This window comes from Littorina saxatilis, linkage group LG1 (genome assembly GCF_037325665.1).
Source record: "Littorina saxatilis isolate snail1 linkage group LG1, US_GU_Lsax_2.0, whole genome shotgun sequence".
Taxonomy (NCBI): Eukaryota; Metazoa; Mollusca; class Gastropoda; order Littorinimorpha; family Littorinidae; genus Littorina; species Littorina saxatilis.
Genome location: NC_090245.1, coordinates 63,442,837 through 63,463,655, shown reverse-complemented (window position 1 = coordinate 63,463,655; position 20,819 = coordinate 63,442,837). Strand labels below are relative to the sequence as shown.

Below are 20,819 nucleotides of genomic sequence, written 5' to 3'. Positions count from 1 at the left end.
ACAAAAGAGACAAAACATACGAAACAATCCTCATTCCATATTAATTGGTAACGACGCAATAGAGGAGGTAGGAGATCATAAAGTTTTGGGAGTAAATATCGATAATAATTTGTCTTGGGCCCATCATGTTCGGTCGGTATGTAAAACAATGTCCAGAAAAATATATCAGTTAAATAGAATTAAACACTTTCTAGATCAGCACTCAAGGTTATTATACTTTAACGCATATATACAAACCATCACAGATTATTGTTCAACCATCTGGGACTCTGCCATTGTATAGTTTACATAGGCGAGCGCTGAAACTAATTTTACTGAAACAATCCAGTCTTGTATTTGATGATTATAAGAAACTTAAGATTCTCCCACTAAAACAAAGATTTAAATTAAATGAAGGCGTGCTCCTTCACAAAATACTTTCCGGCCGTGCACCACGAACTTTCGTTGCAAACTTTAAAGTGAAACCAAACCGAAAGTTTAACGTCCCAATTCCAAGGATAGATCTCTTCAAATCAAGCTTAGCCTATTCTGGTAGCGTCCTGTGGAATTCTCTCCCGGAATTTGTGAGAGTCCCAATGAGTCTCAATACTTTCAAAAAACACCTTTCACTGTATTTAATGTTAAATTACGAAAAATCACAGTGATGGAAGACTTCGTTTGGTTATATTTTCATTTGTCCAAAGCATCAGTGTTCATTATATCCACACAAAAACACTCAAATTAATAACACATTTACTCATGCATGTGTATTCAGCATTGTTTTCACTACGTTACATATACGACGCTTTATATTTATATTTATAATATGTAATGTGTAAATATTCATATGTTGTTGTTTTTCTCTACCTTTTTTTCTACGTTAATATCCGTGTAAATATGTGATTAGATTAGTCCCCTCTCTGGGCGAGGGCTGGTTGAAAAAAAAGCTCGTTGTATTGCTTACGCCACAACCCTCGAAAAATAAAATTTGATTTGATTTGATTTGATCTCTCTCTCTCTCTGTCCGGTTCTCTCCACCAGCGAGACAGCCATGGCAGCCACTAGTCAACCGAGACAACAGACACCGTCCCGTTAGTGGACCAGCCTCTTCAATCCAAAGCCCCCCGGGCTTGCCCCTCTCGCCGCCGCCTTACTGATGGCATACAGCGAGGCGACTTCTCCCCCAGCCCTGGCCTGGGTCACACCCCTTCTCCCCTCAGGGGAGCGCTGTGTTCCCCTTGGGGTATGGCTGTCCACCACCTGCCTTCCCGCAACACTACCCCTACCAGGGCGGCGTGATGGCCGCTACACTTGTTTAGGTGATCATTCATCAGTCTTTGTGACTTCGAAAGAGAGTATGTTCAGAATGAAAACAATGAATTGTGTGTGTGTGCGTGTGTGCGAGAGCGTAACTATGCGTGTGCGAATAAACTGTAATACATTTTTTTAAATTTTTTATATAAAACGATCCAAATTTACGTTCATCTTATTCTACATCATTTCCTGATTCCCAAAACATATAAATATGTTATCTTTGGATTAAAAACAAGCTCTGAAAATTAAAAATATAAAAATTATGATCAAAATTAAATTTCCGAAATCGATTCATCTTATTCCTTGTCGGTTTCTGATTCCAAAAACATATAGATATGATATGTTTGGATTAAAAACACGCTCAGAAAGTTAAAACGAAGAGAGGTACAGAAAAGCGTGCTATGCAGCACAGCGAAACCACTACCGCGCTGAACAGGCTCGTCAGTTTCACTCCGTTATGCACAAGCGGCGGACTACGGTCATTGTGAAAAAATGCAGTGCGTTCAGTTTCATTCTGTGAGTTCCACAGCTTGACTAAATGTAGTAATTTCGCCTTACGCGACTTGTTTAAATTTGTTTTTGAGTACCTGTTTATCTCAGTCATGGAAGCTGAAAACTGAATTCATAACATGCAGAAACAAGTCGCGTAAGGCGAAATTACAATATTTAGTCAAGTAGCTGTCGAACTCACAGAATGAAACTGAACGCAATGCCATTTTTCAGCAAGACCGTATACTCGTAGCATCGTCAGTCCACCGCTCATGGCAAAGGCAGTGAAATTGACAAGAAGAGCGGGGTAGTAGTTGCGCTAAGAAGGATAGCACGCTTTTCTGTACCTCTCTTTGTTTTAACTTTCTGAGCGTGTTTTTAATCCAAACATATCATATCTATATGTTTTTGGAATCAGGAACCGACAAGGAATAAGACGAAAGTGTTTTTAAATTGATTTGGACAATTTAATTTTGATAATAATTTTTATATATTTAATTTTCAGAGCTTGTTTTTAATCCGAATATAACATATGTATATGTTTTTGGAATCAGCAAATGATGGAGAATAAGATAAACGTAAATTTGGATCGTTTTATACATTTTTATTTTTTTTTACAATTTTCCGATTTTTAATGACCAAAGTCATTAATTAATTTTTAAGCCAACAAGCTGAAATGCAATACCAAAGTCCGGGCTTCGTCGAAGATTACTTGACCAAAATTTCAACCAATTTGGTTGAAAAATGAGGGCGTGACAGTGCCGCCTCAACTTTCACGAAAAGCCGGATATGACGTCATCAAAGACATTTATCAAAAAAAATGAAAAAAACGTTCGGGGATTTCATACCCAGGAACTCTCATGTCAAATTTCATAAAGATCGGTCCAGTAGTTTAGTCTGAATCGCTCTACACACACACACACACAGACAGACACACACACACACACACACACACACACACGCACATACACCACGACCCTCGTTTCGATTCCCCCTCGATGTTAAAATATTTAGTCAAAACTTGACTAAATATAAAAAGAAACAAGTCGCGTAAGGCGAAATTACTACATTTAGTCAAGCTGTGGAACTCACAGAATGAAATTGAACGTAGTCCGCCGCTAGTGCAAAAGGCAGTGAAAGTGACGAGCCTGTTTGGCGCGGAAGCGGTTGCGCTGTGCTTCATAGCACGCTTTACTGTACCTCTATTCGTTTTAACTTTCTGAGCGTGTTTGTAATCCAAACATATCATATCTATATGTTTTTGGAATCAGGAACCGACAAGGAATAAGATGAAAGTGTTTTTAAATTGATTTCGAAAATTTAATTTTGATCATAAATTTTATTTTGTTTAATTTTCAGAGCTTGTTTTTAATCCAAATATAACATATTTATATGTTTTTGGAATCAGAAAATGATGAAGAATAAGATGAACGTAAATTTGGATCGTTTTATCAAAATATTATTTTTTTTACAATTTTCAGATTTTTAATGACCAAAGTCATGAATTAATTTTTAAGCCACCAAGCTGAAGTGCAATACCGAATTCCGGCCTTCGTCGAAGATTGCTGGGCCAAAATTTCAATCAATTTGATTGAAAAATGAGGGTGTGACAGTGCCGCCTCAACTTTTACAAAAAGCCGGATATGACGTCATCAAAGACATTTATCGAAAAAATGAAAAAAACGTCCGGGAATATCATACCCAGAAACTCTCATGTCAAATTTCATAAAGATCGGTCCAGTAGTTTACTCTGAATCGCTCTACACACACACGCGCACACACACACACACACACACACACACACACACACACACACACACACACACACACACACACACACACACATACACCATGACCCTCGTCTCGATTCCCCCTCTATGTTAAAACATTTAGTCAAAACTTGACTAAATGTAAAAAGAAATGAAACACGCAAGATCACTGCCTTTTGGTTTCCTTGCTGTGGCTGATGGGGTCTATGTCGACCAAAAGAGTGGGATTCCCTGTAGGTGGAGTTCCTGGAGGGGGATTCCCTGTATACAGGGAATACCACAGGATTTAGTTCCTGTAGCGTGTCGCTGATATCGCTGAAAGTCACGTGATGCTTGGCGACATCGGTAAAATTTGATGTTTTTCAATCTTTTTTGATATTTCTTAGAAATTCGAGTATGGTTTGCAAGTTTTATTGAAAAACTCCACCCGGCTGTGCGATTCCCTGTATACAGGGAATCCCCCTCCAGGAACTCCACCTACAGGGAATCCCACTCTTTTGGTCGACATATACTCCATCAGCCTTGCTGTGTGTGTGCCAGTGTGTTTGTGTGTGCCAGTGTGTTTGTGTGTGCCGTGTGTGTGTGCGTAGTTGTGTGTTTGTGTGTGCGTGCGTGCGTGCGCGTGTCTGAAGATGAACACTGGCTCATCAATTAAAAGCTTCAAATACTTCTGAAATAAATAAAATGGGAACATCGATTTACCAGAGCCAAGGGTAGCGTAATTTAGTAGGTCAGCTGAGCAAGGGAAGTCACTCTGACAAACACAAACACTACCAAAACTTCCTGACTGGGCATCCGCTTCCTTGTCGAAGGGAGCTCTCGATTTTGTAGTTTCAGACAGAAGTCAGGTTTTGTGTGTGTTGTGTTTTTCCTTTTGTATTTCGTAGTTATCATGTCGACTGCACCGCGACCGTCCAGACCGCCACCTCCAGTTCCAAAACCAGGTAAGAAGCCTGTAATAATGTTTCAGAGCAGACGACAAAAATAATGGCCATGGGGTCTGTAAATGCACGCCCAAACTGAGATGGTAGCACATTTAATCAGAACAGAAAGTCTTTCCTTGTATAAATGTAGAATTTCATCTTGCGTTCTCAGTTGAGAAATACAACACAGTTTGTTAATGCTAACTATCAACCGGTGACATCGACTCTGGGTGAAGATTGAAGCTGAATTTTAAAAGTAATTTCTTTTTAAATTGTTTATACTATAGGCTACACACACATAATAATGCACGCAGACAACGATAGCTAGGTTACGAAATCGCATGTATTGCAGAGCAATTCTCTCTATATATAAATGTCAAGGATTGTTCTCCAGAAAACGAGTCCACAGTACAGTGCGCTTTCAACACCACAGGCAATCATAATTAGCTGTACCTGTTTCTAATCAATAAAGTGGAAAATCCGAGTGAAGCACAACATGTATTAGCAACTTTTCCACCCACCTCCCATTACTGAATATTGTGTCTTAACCTGCTAGTTGTTAATGAATGTTTGTTTAATTTTCAGGTCACGTGAAAGTAGTAAGGGCGATGTACACCTACGAAGCACAGCATGTATGTCTCTCTCTCTCTCTCTCTCTGCTCTCTCTCTTTCCTCTCTCTGTCTCTCTCTCTTTCCTCTCTCTGTCTCTTGCTGTCTCACACTCTGCATAAGATTAAGAAAGGTTCCCCTGGGGATCAATGTGATTCAAGTATGAAATATTCAATAATGTACATCATTTCCCACAGGTGTTCTTTGACTTTTCATGTCATGCTTAAATTCGCATGCAAGTAAACAATGATATCAAACAGCAAAAGATTGATTGAAGGAATTCAAATAATTTGTAGTTGAAATCCGTTTGCACTTGATGTCTTTTTTTGCAAGAAAAGTTTCTTTCATATATAATATGAAGAGCTCGCAATCATTGTTAAAACAAATAATTAACACTGTTGTGAGCTTTTATTATTAAGAACGCTGGAAATCCAAATCATGCATAACTGAGTGTATATACCTTTCAAAAATGCATTGTGGCGACTAGCTAGCTGAAGTGTTTTCTTTAACCAGCACAATGGAGAAGTGAAAAAAGGGTGTGGGAAGGAAACATTTTTGTGGGGGGTGCAGAAGAAGCTGTCAGCAACTTTTTCACAGACACATCACCAAATTAGAACACTCAACACCACACCTTTTTGGGGGATGATTTTGATAAAGTGAGTGTAGACATTTACACCAGGAAAAGGTTGGCTTCATTGCTACTTGTCTTTCTTTTGTGAATTTAAGTTTGCTGCTATTTTATAGACATTCAGAATCACACTGACCTAGTTATAATTATGTAAAAACCTTTTCAGCAAGATGAGCTGTCTTTTGAGGAAGGTGATACACTGTATATACTGGAACAGAAGGACAAAGATTGGTGGAAAGCCAAATGTGGGCGTAATTCAGGACTCATCCCTAGCAACTATGGTAAGACATTAGTTACAACTTTTAATTTTATAGTAGCTACCCCGCTACATAGGCAGAGACATAGCTCATTCAGTAGCAGTGAAACCAGTTTGTTGCTATCTGTGTGTGTTTCAACCCCCCCCCCCCCCCCCCCCTCCATTTGGCGAAGGATTCATTTCCAGAGTCAACTTTGTTCAGACTGTCCTCGCTGTCCGAAACACCGCTGTGTGCATGCATGCTCACAATAAAGAGCCCAAGTTCACAGCGAAAGTCTCGAGGCTTGGAAACATGAACAGGAAAGCATGCAGGAAAAAGGAGAAGAAAAAAAAGGGTACCACTGTACTGTATGGTCTTTTCCAGGGAGAAAATTAAGCAACCCAAATTTCCATGAGGATAAACTTCACAGAACTTTATGATATCTTGTCTTTATCCTTATATGTTTCACCGGAGATTTTTGTTTGTTTGTTTGCTTAACGCCCAGTCCACCACGAAGGGTGATATCAGGGCGGTGCTGCTTTGACATTTAACGTGCGCCACACACAAGACAGAAGTCGCAGCACAGGCTTCATGTCTCACCCAGTCACATTATTCTGACACCGGACCAACCAGTCCCAGCACTAACCCCATAATGCCAGACACCAGGCGAAGCAGCCACTAGATTGCCAATTTTAAAGTCTTAGGTATGACCCGGCCGGGGTTCGAACCCACGACCTCCCGCTCACTGGGCGGACGCCTTACCACTAGGCCACCGTGTTGCGGTTTCACCGGAGATAGATCAATGCGGTTAAGTAGTGCTTGAAAGGCTTTCAATGGTGCATTAACTGTGTGTGCGTGTGTGTGCTTGCATCTGTGCTCATGTGTCTGGGAGAGTATGTCAGGATTTATTCTTTTTAATTGATGATTTTAGAAAAGCTTGTGCATCGTCTGTACAACAAAATGTTCTGTCTAGACGATTAGAGTGTAAGTGAAAACGAGAGTTTTTACTGGGAAGAAGACTTGTAGATTAAGGAGAGAATGCATTACTTAAGTAATGTCTGTAAATTGTAATGTAACTTAAGTAATGTGTTTTCAGTTGAAGAGAACACGGAATCCATAGATTATCCCTTGCATGATGCTGCCAAACGAGGAAATACTGACTTTCTGAGAGAGTGTCTTTCCAACAGGGTGAGTACTAGCCTTTTCCATTTCATTATCATGTACCTCACACACATGCATATGCATGCATGCACACTCACGCATGCACACACTCACACATATATATATATATATATATATATATATATAGAGAGAGAGAGAGAGGTTACAACACGAGTGTTTTTTTATATGGTTTGTATTTCAGTCAATACCCAGCGGATGAATATCAAGGGACTCACGAGCCTCTGGTGAGTGAGTCCCTTTGATATTCCCACTGGGTCTTGACTGAAATATAAGCCATATAAAAAATCACGAGTGTTGTAACCTGTATATCCCATGAAGATCTAAAAGACAAAGTGTGACGGAAACATCAAGTTGTCTGTTCAGATGAGGCACTGATGGCTTAACCTCTGCACATACCTTATTCTAAAGGCACGCCTGTTGATCTATGTCAAGTCGGTGCATAATGGTGGCTTGGTTGTCCCCGTCAGTTGAAAGCCTCTTACACGGATTTGACTGAATACCTAGTGGTTACACATGCATCTCCTGAGATCTTTGACACCTTCATCGTCTATAGGGCCTACTGCGCCGCAGAAGAGCTAGAAATATTCGCAAAATGCATTAAAGAGCTTGTCCAGAGAACAATCGTAGTCGATGATGTACCGATAAGGGCGTGTGTACCGAGCACGCCTGTAACTTCACATGAGCATAGCCTGAAAATAGCAGTGCTGGTCGGACGGACTGGGTTTTTAACGATTGCTAGTTTGACTTCTGTTTTAGTTGAGAGAGCCGGCACCAACGAGCACACACACTCAAACACATACGGCTTGTCATGTTGATCACAAGAGAGAAATAGAACAGTGAATAGAAGGAAACATAACAGATTACGTCCCCAGAATACGACGCGATGGATGACAGATGTCACGAAATCTATGACGCTGTGATGATAGTCTCGGCAAGTCGAGACTAAAACTCGGCTACAGCACTGAACGACTCTCCCGCAAGTTCTCAAAAGCGTGGTAACCCCTTGCACATCCGGTCGACAGGTACATGTGCATTTTGGAATGTCAAGGACGACAGAAAGTAGAGCCAGCTATGATGTATTTGTTGCACCCTTATTTATCCACTATTTTATGTGTTATAAGAGTGCAATTGTTACATTATTATTATTATTATTGTGATCATTTTTATGCGCCTAATCTAGATATAGCCCTAGGCGCTTACATATTAATTTCTGCCGTTTGAAATGGAATTTTTTACAGACAGACAGACAAACAGACATTTTTTTACACACAATATATAACGCATTCACATTGGCCAGTAAAGCTCAGTAGCCTATTAGGCGAGCATTCACCTTTCACGGCCTTTATTCCAAGTCAAACGGGTATTTGGTGGACATTTTTATCTATGCCTATACAATTTTGCCAGGAAAGACCCTTTTGTCAATCGTGGGATCTTTAACGTGCACACCCCAATGTAGTGTACACGAAGGGACCTCGGTTTTTCGTCTCATCCGAAAGACTAGCACTTGAACCCACCACCTAGGTTAGGAAAGGGGGGAGAAAATTGCGGCCTGACCGATGTAACTAGAGAACAATTGAAATACCTAGAGTACATTTACAGAGACAAAGAAGGGAGGTATTGGGATATACATGTTACATCTATGATGTAACAATTGCACTCCAAGTGTTGGAAAAGTTCTGCATACAGGCAGATTATATGGTGAGACCCCTCGGGTAATAGATGTTTGTTACACAAGTGGTTGCTGTAACAGGTTTGTCTGTAAGTCAGTCTGTCTTAACTCATTGTCTCCCAGGCACGGATATATCCGTAACCATTCATATGGCTCTATCTGACCAGGTACGGATATATCCGTACACACAGTCACTACATTGCATCTGCTCTCATTCGTCACATATCCACATTCTGCTCAGACTGTTAGCTTCAGTCGCTTCCTGTAACGTCGATCTAACGCCTGCATTCCAGCGTGTTGATACACAGTTGCCACACAGTTACTACAATTCTGAGTGACCTACTGCAGCACAGTTGGTCTCGGCTAAAAAAAACTTGGTCAACATAGGTGGGGTACAAAGTGCATGGGTGAAACCTAGGAAAATCAAATGGACTGAAATTTTTTTGAGGCAGGGGTCCAGGGGCTGTCCAGGCCCTGGCGGGGTACGGGGCAGGGCCCCGTTAGGGGGTCCAGGGGGGCAATGCCCCCCGGCCGAAAACGAATTTTTGCATTATTCATTGTGATTTTGTGGCCTTTCCTGGCAAAAAAATACACTATCATGCAGGTCAAAAAAATACCTTCAGATTCTAATGATATGGTAAAAAGGGTAAACAAAATCAAAACAATTCACAGAAGTAATCATTTTTGTGTGCATCCTTTCACACTTGCATCTTCCAACACAACGACACAATTGATAACAATTAACATTGACAACAGCCATACTACATGAAATAGAAAGTGAACAACTGAACAACTGAAATAAAAGTTCGAAATATTTAATTATAAGAAGCAAACATTGCCAGACAGGCATTGAAATAAATGATGAAACAGAATGTCACACATGCAAACAGCATACCAATGTAGCACTGCACAAAGTAGCAACTAAGCAGTAGCATCTCTTATACAGTGGAACCCCTCTCTAAGACCCCCCTCTCTAAGGACTACCCCGCCACAACGACCCTTTTTTTTTAACCGATGTGTTTCCTTATATAGTTGTCACCAGTGTAAGACCGACCTAACAGCTTGTGCAACACTTTGTCAGACAAAGCCAAGACTCTCAGTCAGCGTAACGCATCACTGACAAACCGGTTATAACCAGTTATAACCGTCTCGCGTAAGCAAAGCCACTAAACCGCTGAGAGGTGTGATGGTTGGGTGGGCTGAGTAAACATCACAAACCAATCATCGAGATCAAAGACATTGTGATAGCTGGGTGGCCTGGTTAAAAGACACTGACCTTCTTCCCAGGGGTCATTGACCCAGTTTTAGCTACGAGAGGTGGTTCCCCTTTCATATCTGAGAGAGGAAACACTTCCTGCACCCGGGTCAGTGACCGAGTTTAACCTATGGGGAGTTTAACCTATGGCGGGTCTCTTTGATGTCTTATGTCAAACATGAAATCGAAGCAGTTTGCTTGAGGAAACGGTCGTCAGCAACTCAAACTTCTCTGTTTTCTTTTTTTAAGAAAATCTGAGGTGACTTTCTTTGTGGCCCCCTGACCCCGCCCCCTCCCTCTGTAAGGACCCCCCTCCATAAGGACCGATTTTTGTCAACATTTTCAAGGTCGCTAGAGAGGGGTTCCACTGTAGTGCAAAGTTCTCAAGGAAAAGCACTTGAGTTTCAAGCACCAAACTTATCACACACAGTTTTAGTTTCATGAACTCCAACCAGTCCCATCGCCATTTGTTGGCTAGACCAGCATCAATAAGATCTGTCCGTGCATTTTCCGTCAAAATCGGCATCTTTGTCGCAGAAATCGTGTCACCACTTCGTAATGCCTGCCAAAACGCGAGAGAACTTTTTTTTTTATCGTGATGCAGAGCGAATCCGAAAGCAAAGAAACCTCACCTACGGGGTTTACCGCGAGCACGGGCAAAAGCGCTTCCGTTTCCAAGCAAACTGCAACCGGTTCACTATAGCAGTTCGAAAACGCGTTCCGCAAGTATACTGTTCAAAAAAAGAAACGCATAGTTGCTACTTGCCAAATTTGTTTTATTTTTCGAAAAAATTAACAGAAAATCCAATATTTAGATTATTTGTTTGAAATTTGGTATGGACAGTTGAATGCACACACAGTTCATTTGCATCTTCAAATCAATCAGTCAATCAATACGATTGGGTGCCGAGGCTGTCAAGTCAGTAGGGGGTGTGACTGCCTTGAGCAGCAACAACTGCCCGGCACCTTCTGGGCATGGACTGGATCAGATGCCGGATATCTTGCTGTGGGATGGTGTCCCACTCCTCCTGAAGTGCCTGCAATAGATCGCGGTGATTTGCCGGCGCTTCTTCTCGCCTGCGCACACGTCTGTCCAATTCATCCCAGAGGTGTTCTATCGGGTTCATGTCTGGCGACATGGATGGCCAGGGAAGCACCTGGACATGGTGGTCGGTGAGGAACTGGGTGGTGAGTCGTGCTGTGTGCGGGCGAGCATTGTCCTGCTGGAATATGGCATCCTGGTCAGCCAGAAGAGGAAGGGCGTGTGGGCGCAGAATTTCCTCCACGTATCGCTGGGCAGTTATGCGCCCTTGGACGTGCACCAGGGTGCTCCTTCCAGCGGTATTGATCGCCCCCCACACCATGACGCCTCCACCACCATGAACGGGTGCCTCATCCACACAGTTGGGCGCGTAACGTTCGTTTACTCTCCGGTAGACCCTCCTCCGACCATCATGTCGCTGGAGCAGGAAGTAGGACTCGTCGCTGAACCACACGTGTCTCCAGTGATTCCGGACGGTCCAGCGAAGGTGCTGGTTGCCCCACTGCACTCGGTTCTGGCGATGGCGGCGGGTGAGGACAGCTCCTCTGTGAGGTCTGCGAGCTCTCAAACCAGCTTCATGCAGGCGGTTCCGCACGGTCTGGTCCGATAATCGGTGTGGCCCGGGGAGAGCCTGGACAGAAGATGAGGCCGACAGGAAACGATTCCGGAGGTGGCGGAGCCGTATGAAGCGGTCGTGAGCAGCAGTTGTCGCCCTTGGTCTTCCCGCTCGTGGCAAGTCAGCAACGGAGCCAGTGGCTTGAAACCTGACCCACAGTCTACTGATGGTGCTCTGGGACACGTGGAAGTGCCTGGCGATTGCACTTTGACTTTGGCCTGCTTGTAAACGACCCAATGCAATTTGGCGGTCTTCTCTGCTCAATCGGGCCATCTTTCGTCGCTGAATTGTCGTCTGATTTCTTTGTGGCGAACAATCCGCTTTTATGGGTTTTGGAAGACATGGTGAGAGCTCAATATTCCCCGAGTTTCACGAGATTACACTGAAGCATGACGAGTGGTCATGCCAAATGAGCAATTTTGACATTGTAGCCACTGATAACGCATGCGTCACGTGCAGAGCTCACTTGTGGCAATGGACGAAAGGTCGACGACCAGATAAATATTTTCTGCAGTTTGGTGGATATCCTTGTAGCCATATAACTAAATTAACCAAATATTACAAGCTATGCGTTTCTTTTTTTGAACAGTATAGTTTCGGGTTTTTTTTCTCCATTTTATTTTATTTTTTTTTCTCAAAATTGCGGATTGACGGAATTTCCGTCAGACTATTTTTCAGTTTGACGGATTTCAGTCAATTGACGGGCTAGTTTCACCCATGAAAGTGTTAAGCAGAGTTGTTCCCAGTCCTTGATCTCCAGTCATTGACACATACTTTTTTTTGATTCGACGCATTGGTCCGACCCCTGTCCAGTCGACCATCCTTTTTCTGACATCCATTTTCCTTGTGAGCGGACAGAGCCAGGACATGTGGTCTAATACATATTTTTAATCCAGGTCCAACTGACCTATTGCCTTTTGAGACTGGGAACAACAATGCTTACACAGAGCAGATGTTTGCAGGTGGTACTGTTTGATGCAGAGTCTCATTGTTGCATGAACAGGACATTGATTACACATCAAAGTAATGTGCTTCCCCAAAACAGCCTGTGCTTGTCTACAGGGTGTATGTTTACATGTTTTGTTTTGCCTTCAGGTGTCGGTCAACGGACTGGACAAAGCGGGTTCCACACCACTGCACTGGGCTGCCCATGGTGGTCATATGGAATGTCTGGAAGTTCTGCTGGCAGAACCAAAGGTGGAGATCAATGTTCAGGTGAGAGAGGTTAGCTGTCACAGCCTTGGTAAAAGTGAGAGCTTTCGCTCATGATTATGAGAAAAGAAAGTATTAGAAGGAAAAGTAAAGTACTAAGCAGTACACACCAACATTTGACTGAAGAATCAATTACGTTCGCGCCGAGTTATCGGTAGTAATGCTTCCATTAGTCTCATTGACTTATTTCCCTCACCAACTCTCTTAAAAAAACAAATGATGGATTATCAAAAATGTTAAATTGCATCCTTTTGTTTAATCCTCTGTGCAGTCAGGAGCAGTCGCTTCCTCTACTTTCAGTCTGGCGTTGACATCTTGGCTCCAAATATGTGCATGACATTCAGTGTCATACTGGCCACAATAAATTTTGCTTCGTATTTTAGTTCAATTTTGCAACGGGCGTAGTGGATAAGACATCGGCCTCCTAATCGGAAGGCCCTGAGCTCAAATCCTGGCAGCAGCTGCCTGGTGGGTTAAGGGGTGGAGATTTTTTCGTTCTCCCAGGTCAACTTATGTGCAGACCTGCTAGTGCCTTATCTCCCTTCGTATGTACACTCAAGCAAAAGACCAAGTGGGCATGGAAAAGATCCTGTAATCTATGTCAGAGTTCGGTGGGTTAAAGAAACAAGAAAATACCCAGCATGCTTCCCCACAAAATCGGCGTATGCTGCCGGAATGGCGGGGTAAAAACGGTCATACATGTAAAAATCCACTTGTGCAAAAACATGAGTGAACGTGGAAGTTTCAGCCCATGAACGAAGAAGAAGAAGAAGAGTTCAATTGTGCTAGTTCAATCGATGGTGCAACAACAAATTGAATTGATCATGCTAACCTTTTTTTCATTTCAGAATAAGCTGGGTGACACCCCGCTCCATGCAGCTGCATGGAAAAACCATGCTGCAGCTGTCAAAGTCTTACTGGATAAAGGTGAGAAATACACAAATGGTTTGGTATTGGTATCAGATCGTCCAGTGAGTTAACCTCATGGAATTTGGGCTGCTTTCTCAAAGTAAGCTGCCATAAAGTGTAACGCTACCAAACTTTTTTCTTTTCTTTTTCAGACCTGGGAACCCCTGTTTTGCACTTTGAGTATTCTCAAACAAACTTGGTGTATTTTCAAAAAAATGAGCGTACTCCACACAGCGTTTGCACATCCCTGATTAAAACATGCCTCATGCGCGTCCGTCACACCGTTAATTAAGTTTACCTATACATTTAAAACAAATGCTTTTTTCAATTTTTACTGACACAAACTGTACTGTATTTGACGGACTACAAGCCGCGACTTTTAAAAAAAAAAATTCGCATTGCGGCTTATAAAAAGATGCGGCTAAAACGTTACCTAAACTTGAATAGCATTCACCTAATGGAAGTCGCCGCGGATTTTCATTTCGCTCGATTAGCGATTACCGGTACTTTATTAGCTCTCTACTCAAGACTCGGCGCTTTTCTCTTTCTTTCGCGAATCTTCGTTTGTCAACAAGTCGTCGTGACAAGCGTACAGAGAAACACCGGATGTATCAGGATCTCGCGTGCGCGAGATTTCGTTTTTTTGTGTCTCGCGATAGTTGGAGGAGCGAGAGCCGCCATGTTGTGTTTTCGTCTGCTCGAAATGTGCGCAAAAGTCGTAAATCATCCCAAAAAAGCTTATTCCGGGCGGGACTACATGTGTGTGTTGGTTACAAATTGTGTGTGTGTGATATTTTTCTTCAAACTTTTTCACTTTTCTTCTTTGTTTCACTTGTTTATTCTCGGAGCCGATTTCGCCAAATACCGTACTTTCGTTTGCCTGGTTGTTTTGATTTTGATTGACACGAACCGATTATATTTTTTTCGACGGCGGCTAATATACAGTGAAAACTGTCAAATACGGTCACTGGACTTAGCGGACACTCGCAGAATACGGACAGTCAGTCTCGGCACGGACTGCTTTACACTGTAAAACACCTGTACGTTACGGCCACCTCGGCATTACGGACGCGGACACGTATTTTGGGTCCATAATAAGTCATATACCTGCTAAATACGGACATCCACAGCAACCTGGGAAGTTCGATCGACGAAGAAGACGATAAATCGATCAGTTGATATTATTCGGTATCTGAGCAGCTCTCGCGAGACACGCTATTTGTTATGCTTTGAACATCGCGAGAACTTCGAACCTTGGCTTGTGCAGCTCGCACGAGATCGCTGTACCGCATGCTTTGCTATGCTCTGAAGTTTGCGAGAGATTACGAGAGCTTGGAATACCGATAGAGTCTATTCTTGGTGAGTGTTTTAAGTCGACGCATTTGATTGGCTGCTAGAGTTCCAAGGCAGCCAATCCAACGCGTGGAACGTCGGCGGAACGGAAGTGAAAGTGTATGAGTGAATGTATCTTCTCTTCGAAAGAGTGATTCGTGTTTAACAAGATGGCAGCAAGAAATTCAAATTCAAGAAAAGGAAGAAATGCGCTGACTTTAGAACAAAGGATAAATGTTGTCAAACAACTGAAAAGTGGGAAATCATGCCGAACGATTGCACAAGAGCTTGGGTGTGGGAGAACGCAGATTTCGAAAATCAGCGTCGATCGGGAAAAAATAATGAAGTTGTGGGAATCGGGAGACGGACGTGCTGACCAGAAATGGGTTTCGAAGAAGACAACCGAATACGAAGAACTAAATGACGCCGTGTTCGAGTAGTTTTCAACCAAACGTGCGAATCACATTGCCATCAATGGTCCACTCAGACAACGCTGGACAAATTCTTTCAAAAGCTGATGAGTGCAGAATGAAGTGAATGTGAATGTGTTGTATGAATGAGATCCAGTAACTTTTTAACAATTTAAATTTATACAGTTGATATGATAAAAAGCTTTTAAACTTGTTTTACAACAGTCAATATTAAATGTTTCTCTATTTAATCTAAACAGCTTCTGTTTTTCTTATAAATGTACATGTACATGTGCAGTACTCTCTCTCTCTCTCTCTCTCTCAACTTGACTTTGTCGCGTTTACTTGCACCTGTCTAATAAGGACACCTGCAGAATAAGGACACTTTTGTCTGGTCCCAAGGGTGTCCTTATTTGACAGGTTTTACTGTAGTGACGTAATCATGTGCCAAAATACTGGATCGGCTTCAGGATGGGCTTGTGAAGAAAAGTAGTCTAGGAATTTTTCTCGTCGTATTTCTTTCCCACTGACCGTACTGAGCGTATTCTCGACAATCATGCGTACAAAATACGGCGAAATCGTATGGGTTCCCAGGTCTGCTTTTTTCTGCAAGTGTGTATTCATATTTTCAAGCTCTGAGAAATTTGCTGTGAACTTTGCATCTTTATTGTGCACATGTATGCACACTGGGATGTTCAGACACCGAGGAGAGTCTACACAAAGTTGACTGGGGAATAAATCTCTTACTGAACGTGGGGGTTGAACCCATGCCGATAGCAATAACTGGTTTCAAGCCAGCGCTGCTACCGACTGAGCTATCTCTCCGCCCCTAAACGGTCCACACCTTGAGTGAACATTGAAACTGCATTGACAGTTCACCAAGTATTTTTGACATTTGCAGAGCTTTCCTGATTTCTTCTTTGCAAGTTCAAAGAATTTTAATACAGACATGAGCTCTCTTCCGGTAAATTGAAGTACAGTATTTATTTACTTTGTGATGCACAGAACAGTTGGTGTAATACAGCAATGTATATAAACCTGACTTTACTTTTTATTATTACTGACTTGTACAGACTTTGAGCAAATTTTTTTTTCTGCTTAAAAGTTTGTTTCAGACATGTAGTAATGCTATCACCGTAGTTACACAGCTCCGTTAGGTGTGAAACAAGCAGGTGATCAAGAATGTGAACAGATTACAGATTACGCTGGACTACAGACGTTCGGATGAACCCAGTCCACATCAAGAAAGAAGAAGAAGAAGAAGATTAAGTCTACATGAAATAAAGAGCTTGGATAATGACACTTGAAGTAGTATGTCCATGAGTTTAAGACACTGTGCTGAAGTAGAGATGATGTTTGCGACAGGTGCTCGGGTGGACTTGAGGAACAAGGAGGATAAGCTGCCTGTGGATTTGACCAAAGATCCTGAAGTGGCCTCTCTGCTGAGGCAGGCAGGTAGGAACAGAACATGTTAAAACGAAAATATTTGCAGTGAGTCAGCAGCAACCATAAAGATTAAAACAAGTTTTAAATCTAACGCATGTACGAATTCTAATATCTTAACTTGTCTGCCATACATTTTTTTGGGCGAGTTTTAAAACTGAGAAATTACAGCTCAAAATGGACACCTTTTTTCAGGTACATGTACTATCTTTTGGTAACCCATTTGAGGAGGTAACCGGCAGTATTGAAAAACTTTTTCAAGATCCCCTATTTCCGATTTTTAAAGGAATAGTTTCGGACCTTTTGTTGGCCCAGAAGAGAATCTTATTTTGAAAGGAAAAACTATTCAGTTTTTTTCTTTTATTAAAGAGTGATGTTGCAGAATCTTATTTTGTTGCTGCTTACCTGAAGAATCCAGGGAGGATTCCTGTTTTTATCAGGGCACTTTAAAGGCCATAGGCTTGCAATTCATGATTTAAGAGGTTCCCACAAGATACACCAACGATTTAGGGTCATGTGGAAAGTTTTTCATGCTAGGGGTGCCGTTTTTGTCTCAATATGTAGGAACCCATTCTTATTTCCAAAATCAGAAAGACTTTGATGACTTTTTACTATCATGACGGAGTGTCTGAACATGAGTCAGATCACACCTGCTACCCCTTTGTCGTGTTGTCAGCAAAAGAGAGTCTGATGTTGGAAAGTCAAACAGAGATTAACAAACTTTGATCTTGTAAGTGAAAATGCTGTTAACTTAATGGCAAAATGTTTTGATCTTTTCCAGCTGGCGTACAAGCTTCCAGATACAAAGATGACTATGGCGAAGAGGATGCAGAAGACTCAGATTAAGGCAAAGGCTGCCTCTTAAGTGCACGTGATATGTAAATTAAATTTTGTGGATGTCTTGGGACTCCGCAAAGATATTTAATTGTATTTAAAATTATTGTGGTTATTACATGAATTGTTATTATGATTGCATTTTGGAATGCAAACTCTGACTGCAGGGGGTAGGGTTATCTGCAGGAGTGACAACTCATTTCCTGTACTGACCTACATAAGTCACTCTGCAAAGGGGATCCAAAGATAAGAATGACATTGGGAAATCTCCAAAGGAACGGGTGCATGTCATCTCATGCATGCAATGCTGCATTAAGGCTCTGTGTTTAATTGGTGTTGCTGGTGAATATGGCTCAAAATATGTGACAGTGTTCAGGAAAACCTGGTATGAGTCGCTAAAAACACGTTCCAGTTACGTGGTGAAAAGTGTCGGCAGGTGTAAATTGAGTGATGTTTTTATTTTAGTTTTTTTTAGACTATCGAGGGTCTAATTCTATGTGTATACTGCATGTTTTTTTTCCCGAAATTGAAGAAAGTGAACAGGTTATTTTCTGTACCCTTGTGTATAGTTTCTGTAAAGTTTGTATTGGTTGTCAGTCGAATTTCACAAACCTTCATATTGGGCCCATGCATGTGCGTTTAGAAGCTCAGACATTCGAATTAAGAAAGATGGAGGATTTTTTTTGTGTGCATGATGTTTAGCATCTTTTCCTGTAGTATAGGACTTTAAAAACTTGTTTTAAAAAAAGAAATGCCAATTTACTGGGTTTTCTTGTGCACTGTCACGTATGATCAAGATATTTGACAATAAATGTTTTATTAAGCATTCCTCAAGTGACTATCAGAGACTCCAAAGGTGCCAGTTAGAGGGCCCATGTTTGTGACACAGGTCAGAAATGCTTGACATAAATGTTCACTGGATACCTGATTACTAATATCCTCAGTACTGTACACATGCTAGTCTCTATTCTAAAATTATATAGCTCAACCTTGTACAAAGATGCACCATTTATTCAATTCTTTGGCACTGGCCAGCTGAGACTATGACAACATTGTTTGTAAATGACATTAAAGACCAGCTATTTCATGTCTTTTGTCTTGCTTCTTTTTGTACTACAAACCAAGTTAACGGGAGCAGCTCCATCACTGTCCAAGACAGAAGACATTTTCAAACGTTGTGGAAGGGTTGTGCCCCAGACAGTGAGGCAAACAATAACACATGGTCGACCAGTGACAACCAGTAATCGCAGTGAATAACTGACTCAGTGTGTATGTTAAGCAGTATCTGCTTGATATGATGCCTTTTTCTTTTGAAAATATACACATCGGAGTTTGCAGCAATGATTGCTGACTTGCAGTAGTATGGTAGCTGACATGTTCTGTCTGAGGTTATGTGATTTTGTTGTTGCTTGAGGTTACATGAGTTTCCCTTTGAGGTCATGTGAGTTATCATTTATGGAAACATGCCTGTTTAACAAACACTGCAGGCCATCACAAGTGATTTGTGGCTCTGATGGGCGGATTTTCAAAAGAATTAAAAGGGCATCATATTGAACGGATGCAGCAGTCAGCTATTATGCTGGGATTGCTGGTTTTAAACGGTCAAATCTGTGTTAAACTTGTTTGCTTCACTGTCTGTTGCGCATTATCTCCCATAACGCTTGAAATTCCTGACAGAATTATTTCCCAACATTGTATATTCCATGAAACCAGAAGCATTCATAATGTCATACACAAGATTCCAGGCAAAATCTTGTTCTCATTTTTTGTGTTGATTAATGGAATAAGCAATAAAGTGTCTATTGTGCTATTTGAGAACCTACAAAAAGAACCAGTGCAACATTGATATGTTATTTTTCAATTTTGAAAGAAGCACACACAGGCAAAATGTGGGCTTGGGTTTTACATCTGACAATGACAAAGTAAACTGATGAAGCAAAAGTGTAATACCAAAGTTGTGAGGGAAACCAAACATTTTTTGTGTACAGTTTATAGGATTTGATTGACGATAATGTGTTGCTTCAATCATAATGCTTTAAACGCCAACATCTCATCAACTGAAATAACATTAAGCCATGGATCGGGGGACTATCTGTAAAGATAAGCATGCATACAAATGTCATGTCAACAGTTTTTATAGCGTGCTGAACACACCCACACACACATCACTGGGATAATGTTGAACACACCCACACACACACCCACACATCACTGGGATAATGTTGAATCTTAAATAAGTTTTTTTTTTAAACATCAACTTGAGACGGATATCTTAATTTTACTGATGCACCATGGCTTTAATTGATCATGAATTTTCTAGACAATTTGGCAAGACACGAACTGGACATGGAGCAACATGACTGAGAACACACAGCTCATCATCGCTAAGGAACCACAAAGCAGGATAGTGAAGGTACATGGTCATTCACTTGACAGCTGAGAGCAGAAGACTTTTCATACCACTCAAAGAGAAAAAGCTTGTTCTGGTGATTGCTATTAACCTTTCATTAAACAATGGTAGATTTTGCAACAGATTTTGCCCTGCATGCTTGCCTGAATGTTTCTTTAGCAGAGCCCCAAACAGCAAAAGTACAAAATACTTTCAGCCTTGGATAGACCGGACACCTGTGAGTTGAACACTTTACCTTGGAGAACTGCTGCATCACTGCCACACCAGCACACAAAGAAATTGTCACACACAATAACTGACATGTACCAAAGAAAGGGCAGGTAGAATCAGATCAAGTTTCAATGGCTGAGGTGCTGTTTGGATAGTACATGTACAATTTGATATGGTTTGTGAAAAATAGTTACAGATTCATATGAGCAGAGCAAAACGGCATCAGAAAGGTATTACTCATTTTGACATTTACATAAACAATTTTTTTTCTCTGTGAGTTTTATAAAAACAAAATGCTCCTCCTGGGACACTGTTTTTAATAATAATAATAATAATACGAATATTTAT

The 20,819-nt window shown here is 41.5% G+C and overlaps 1 protein-coding gene across 1 annotated transcript; it reads left to right on the top strand.

Annotated features, from left to right (window-relative positions):
- Nucleotides 1–4,306: 4,306 nt before the first annotated feature.
- Nucleotides 4,307–18,938, top strand: LOC138976279 (osteoclast-stimulating factor 1-like). Its single transcript, XM_070349125.1, has 8 exons — nucleotides 4,307–4,495; nucleotides 5,060–5,106; nucleotides 5,878–5,992; nucleotides 7,044–7,135; nucleotides 12,807–12,926; nucleotides 13,772–13,850; nucleotides 16,940–17,029; nucleotides 17,799–18,938. The coding sequence occupies exons 1-8, from the start codon at nucleotides 4,444–4,446 to the stop codon at nucleotides 17,861–17,863; spliced, it is 660 nt and encodes a 219-aa protein (XP_070205226.1). The 5' UTR covers nucleotides 4,307–4,443; the 3' UTR covers nucleotides 17,864–18,938.
- The last annotated feature ends 1,881 nt before the right edge of the window (nucleotides 18,939–20,819 follow it).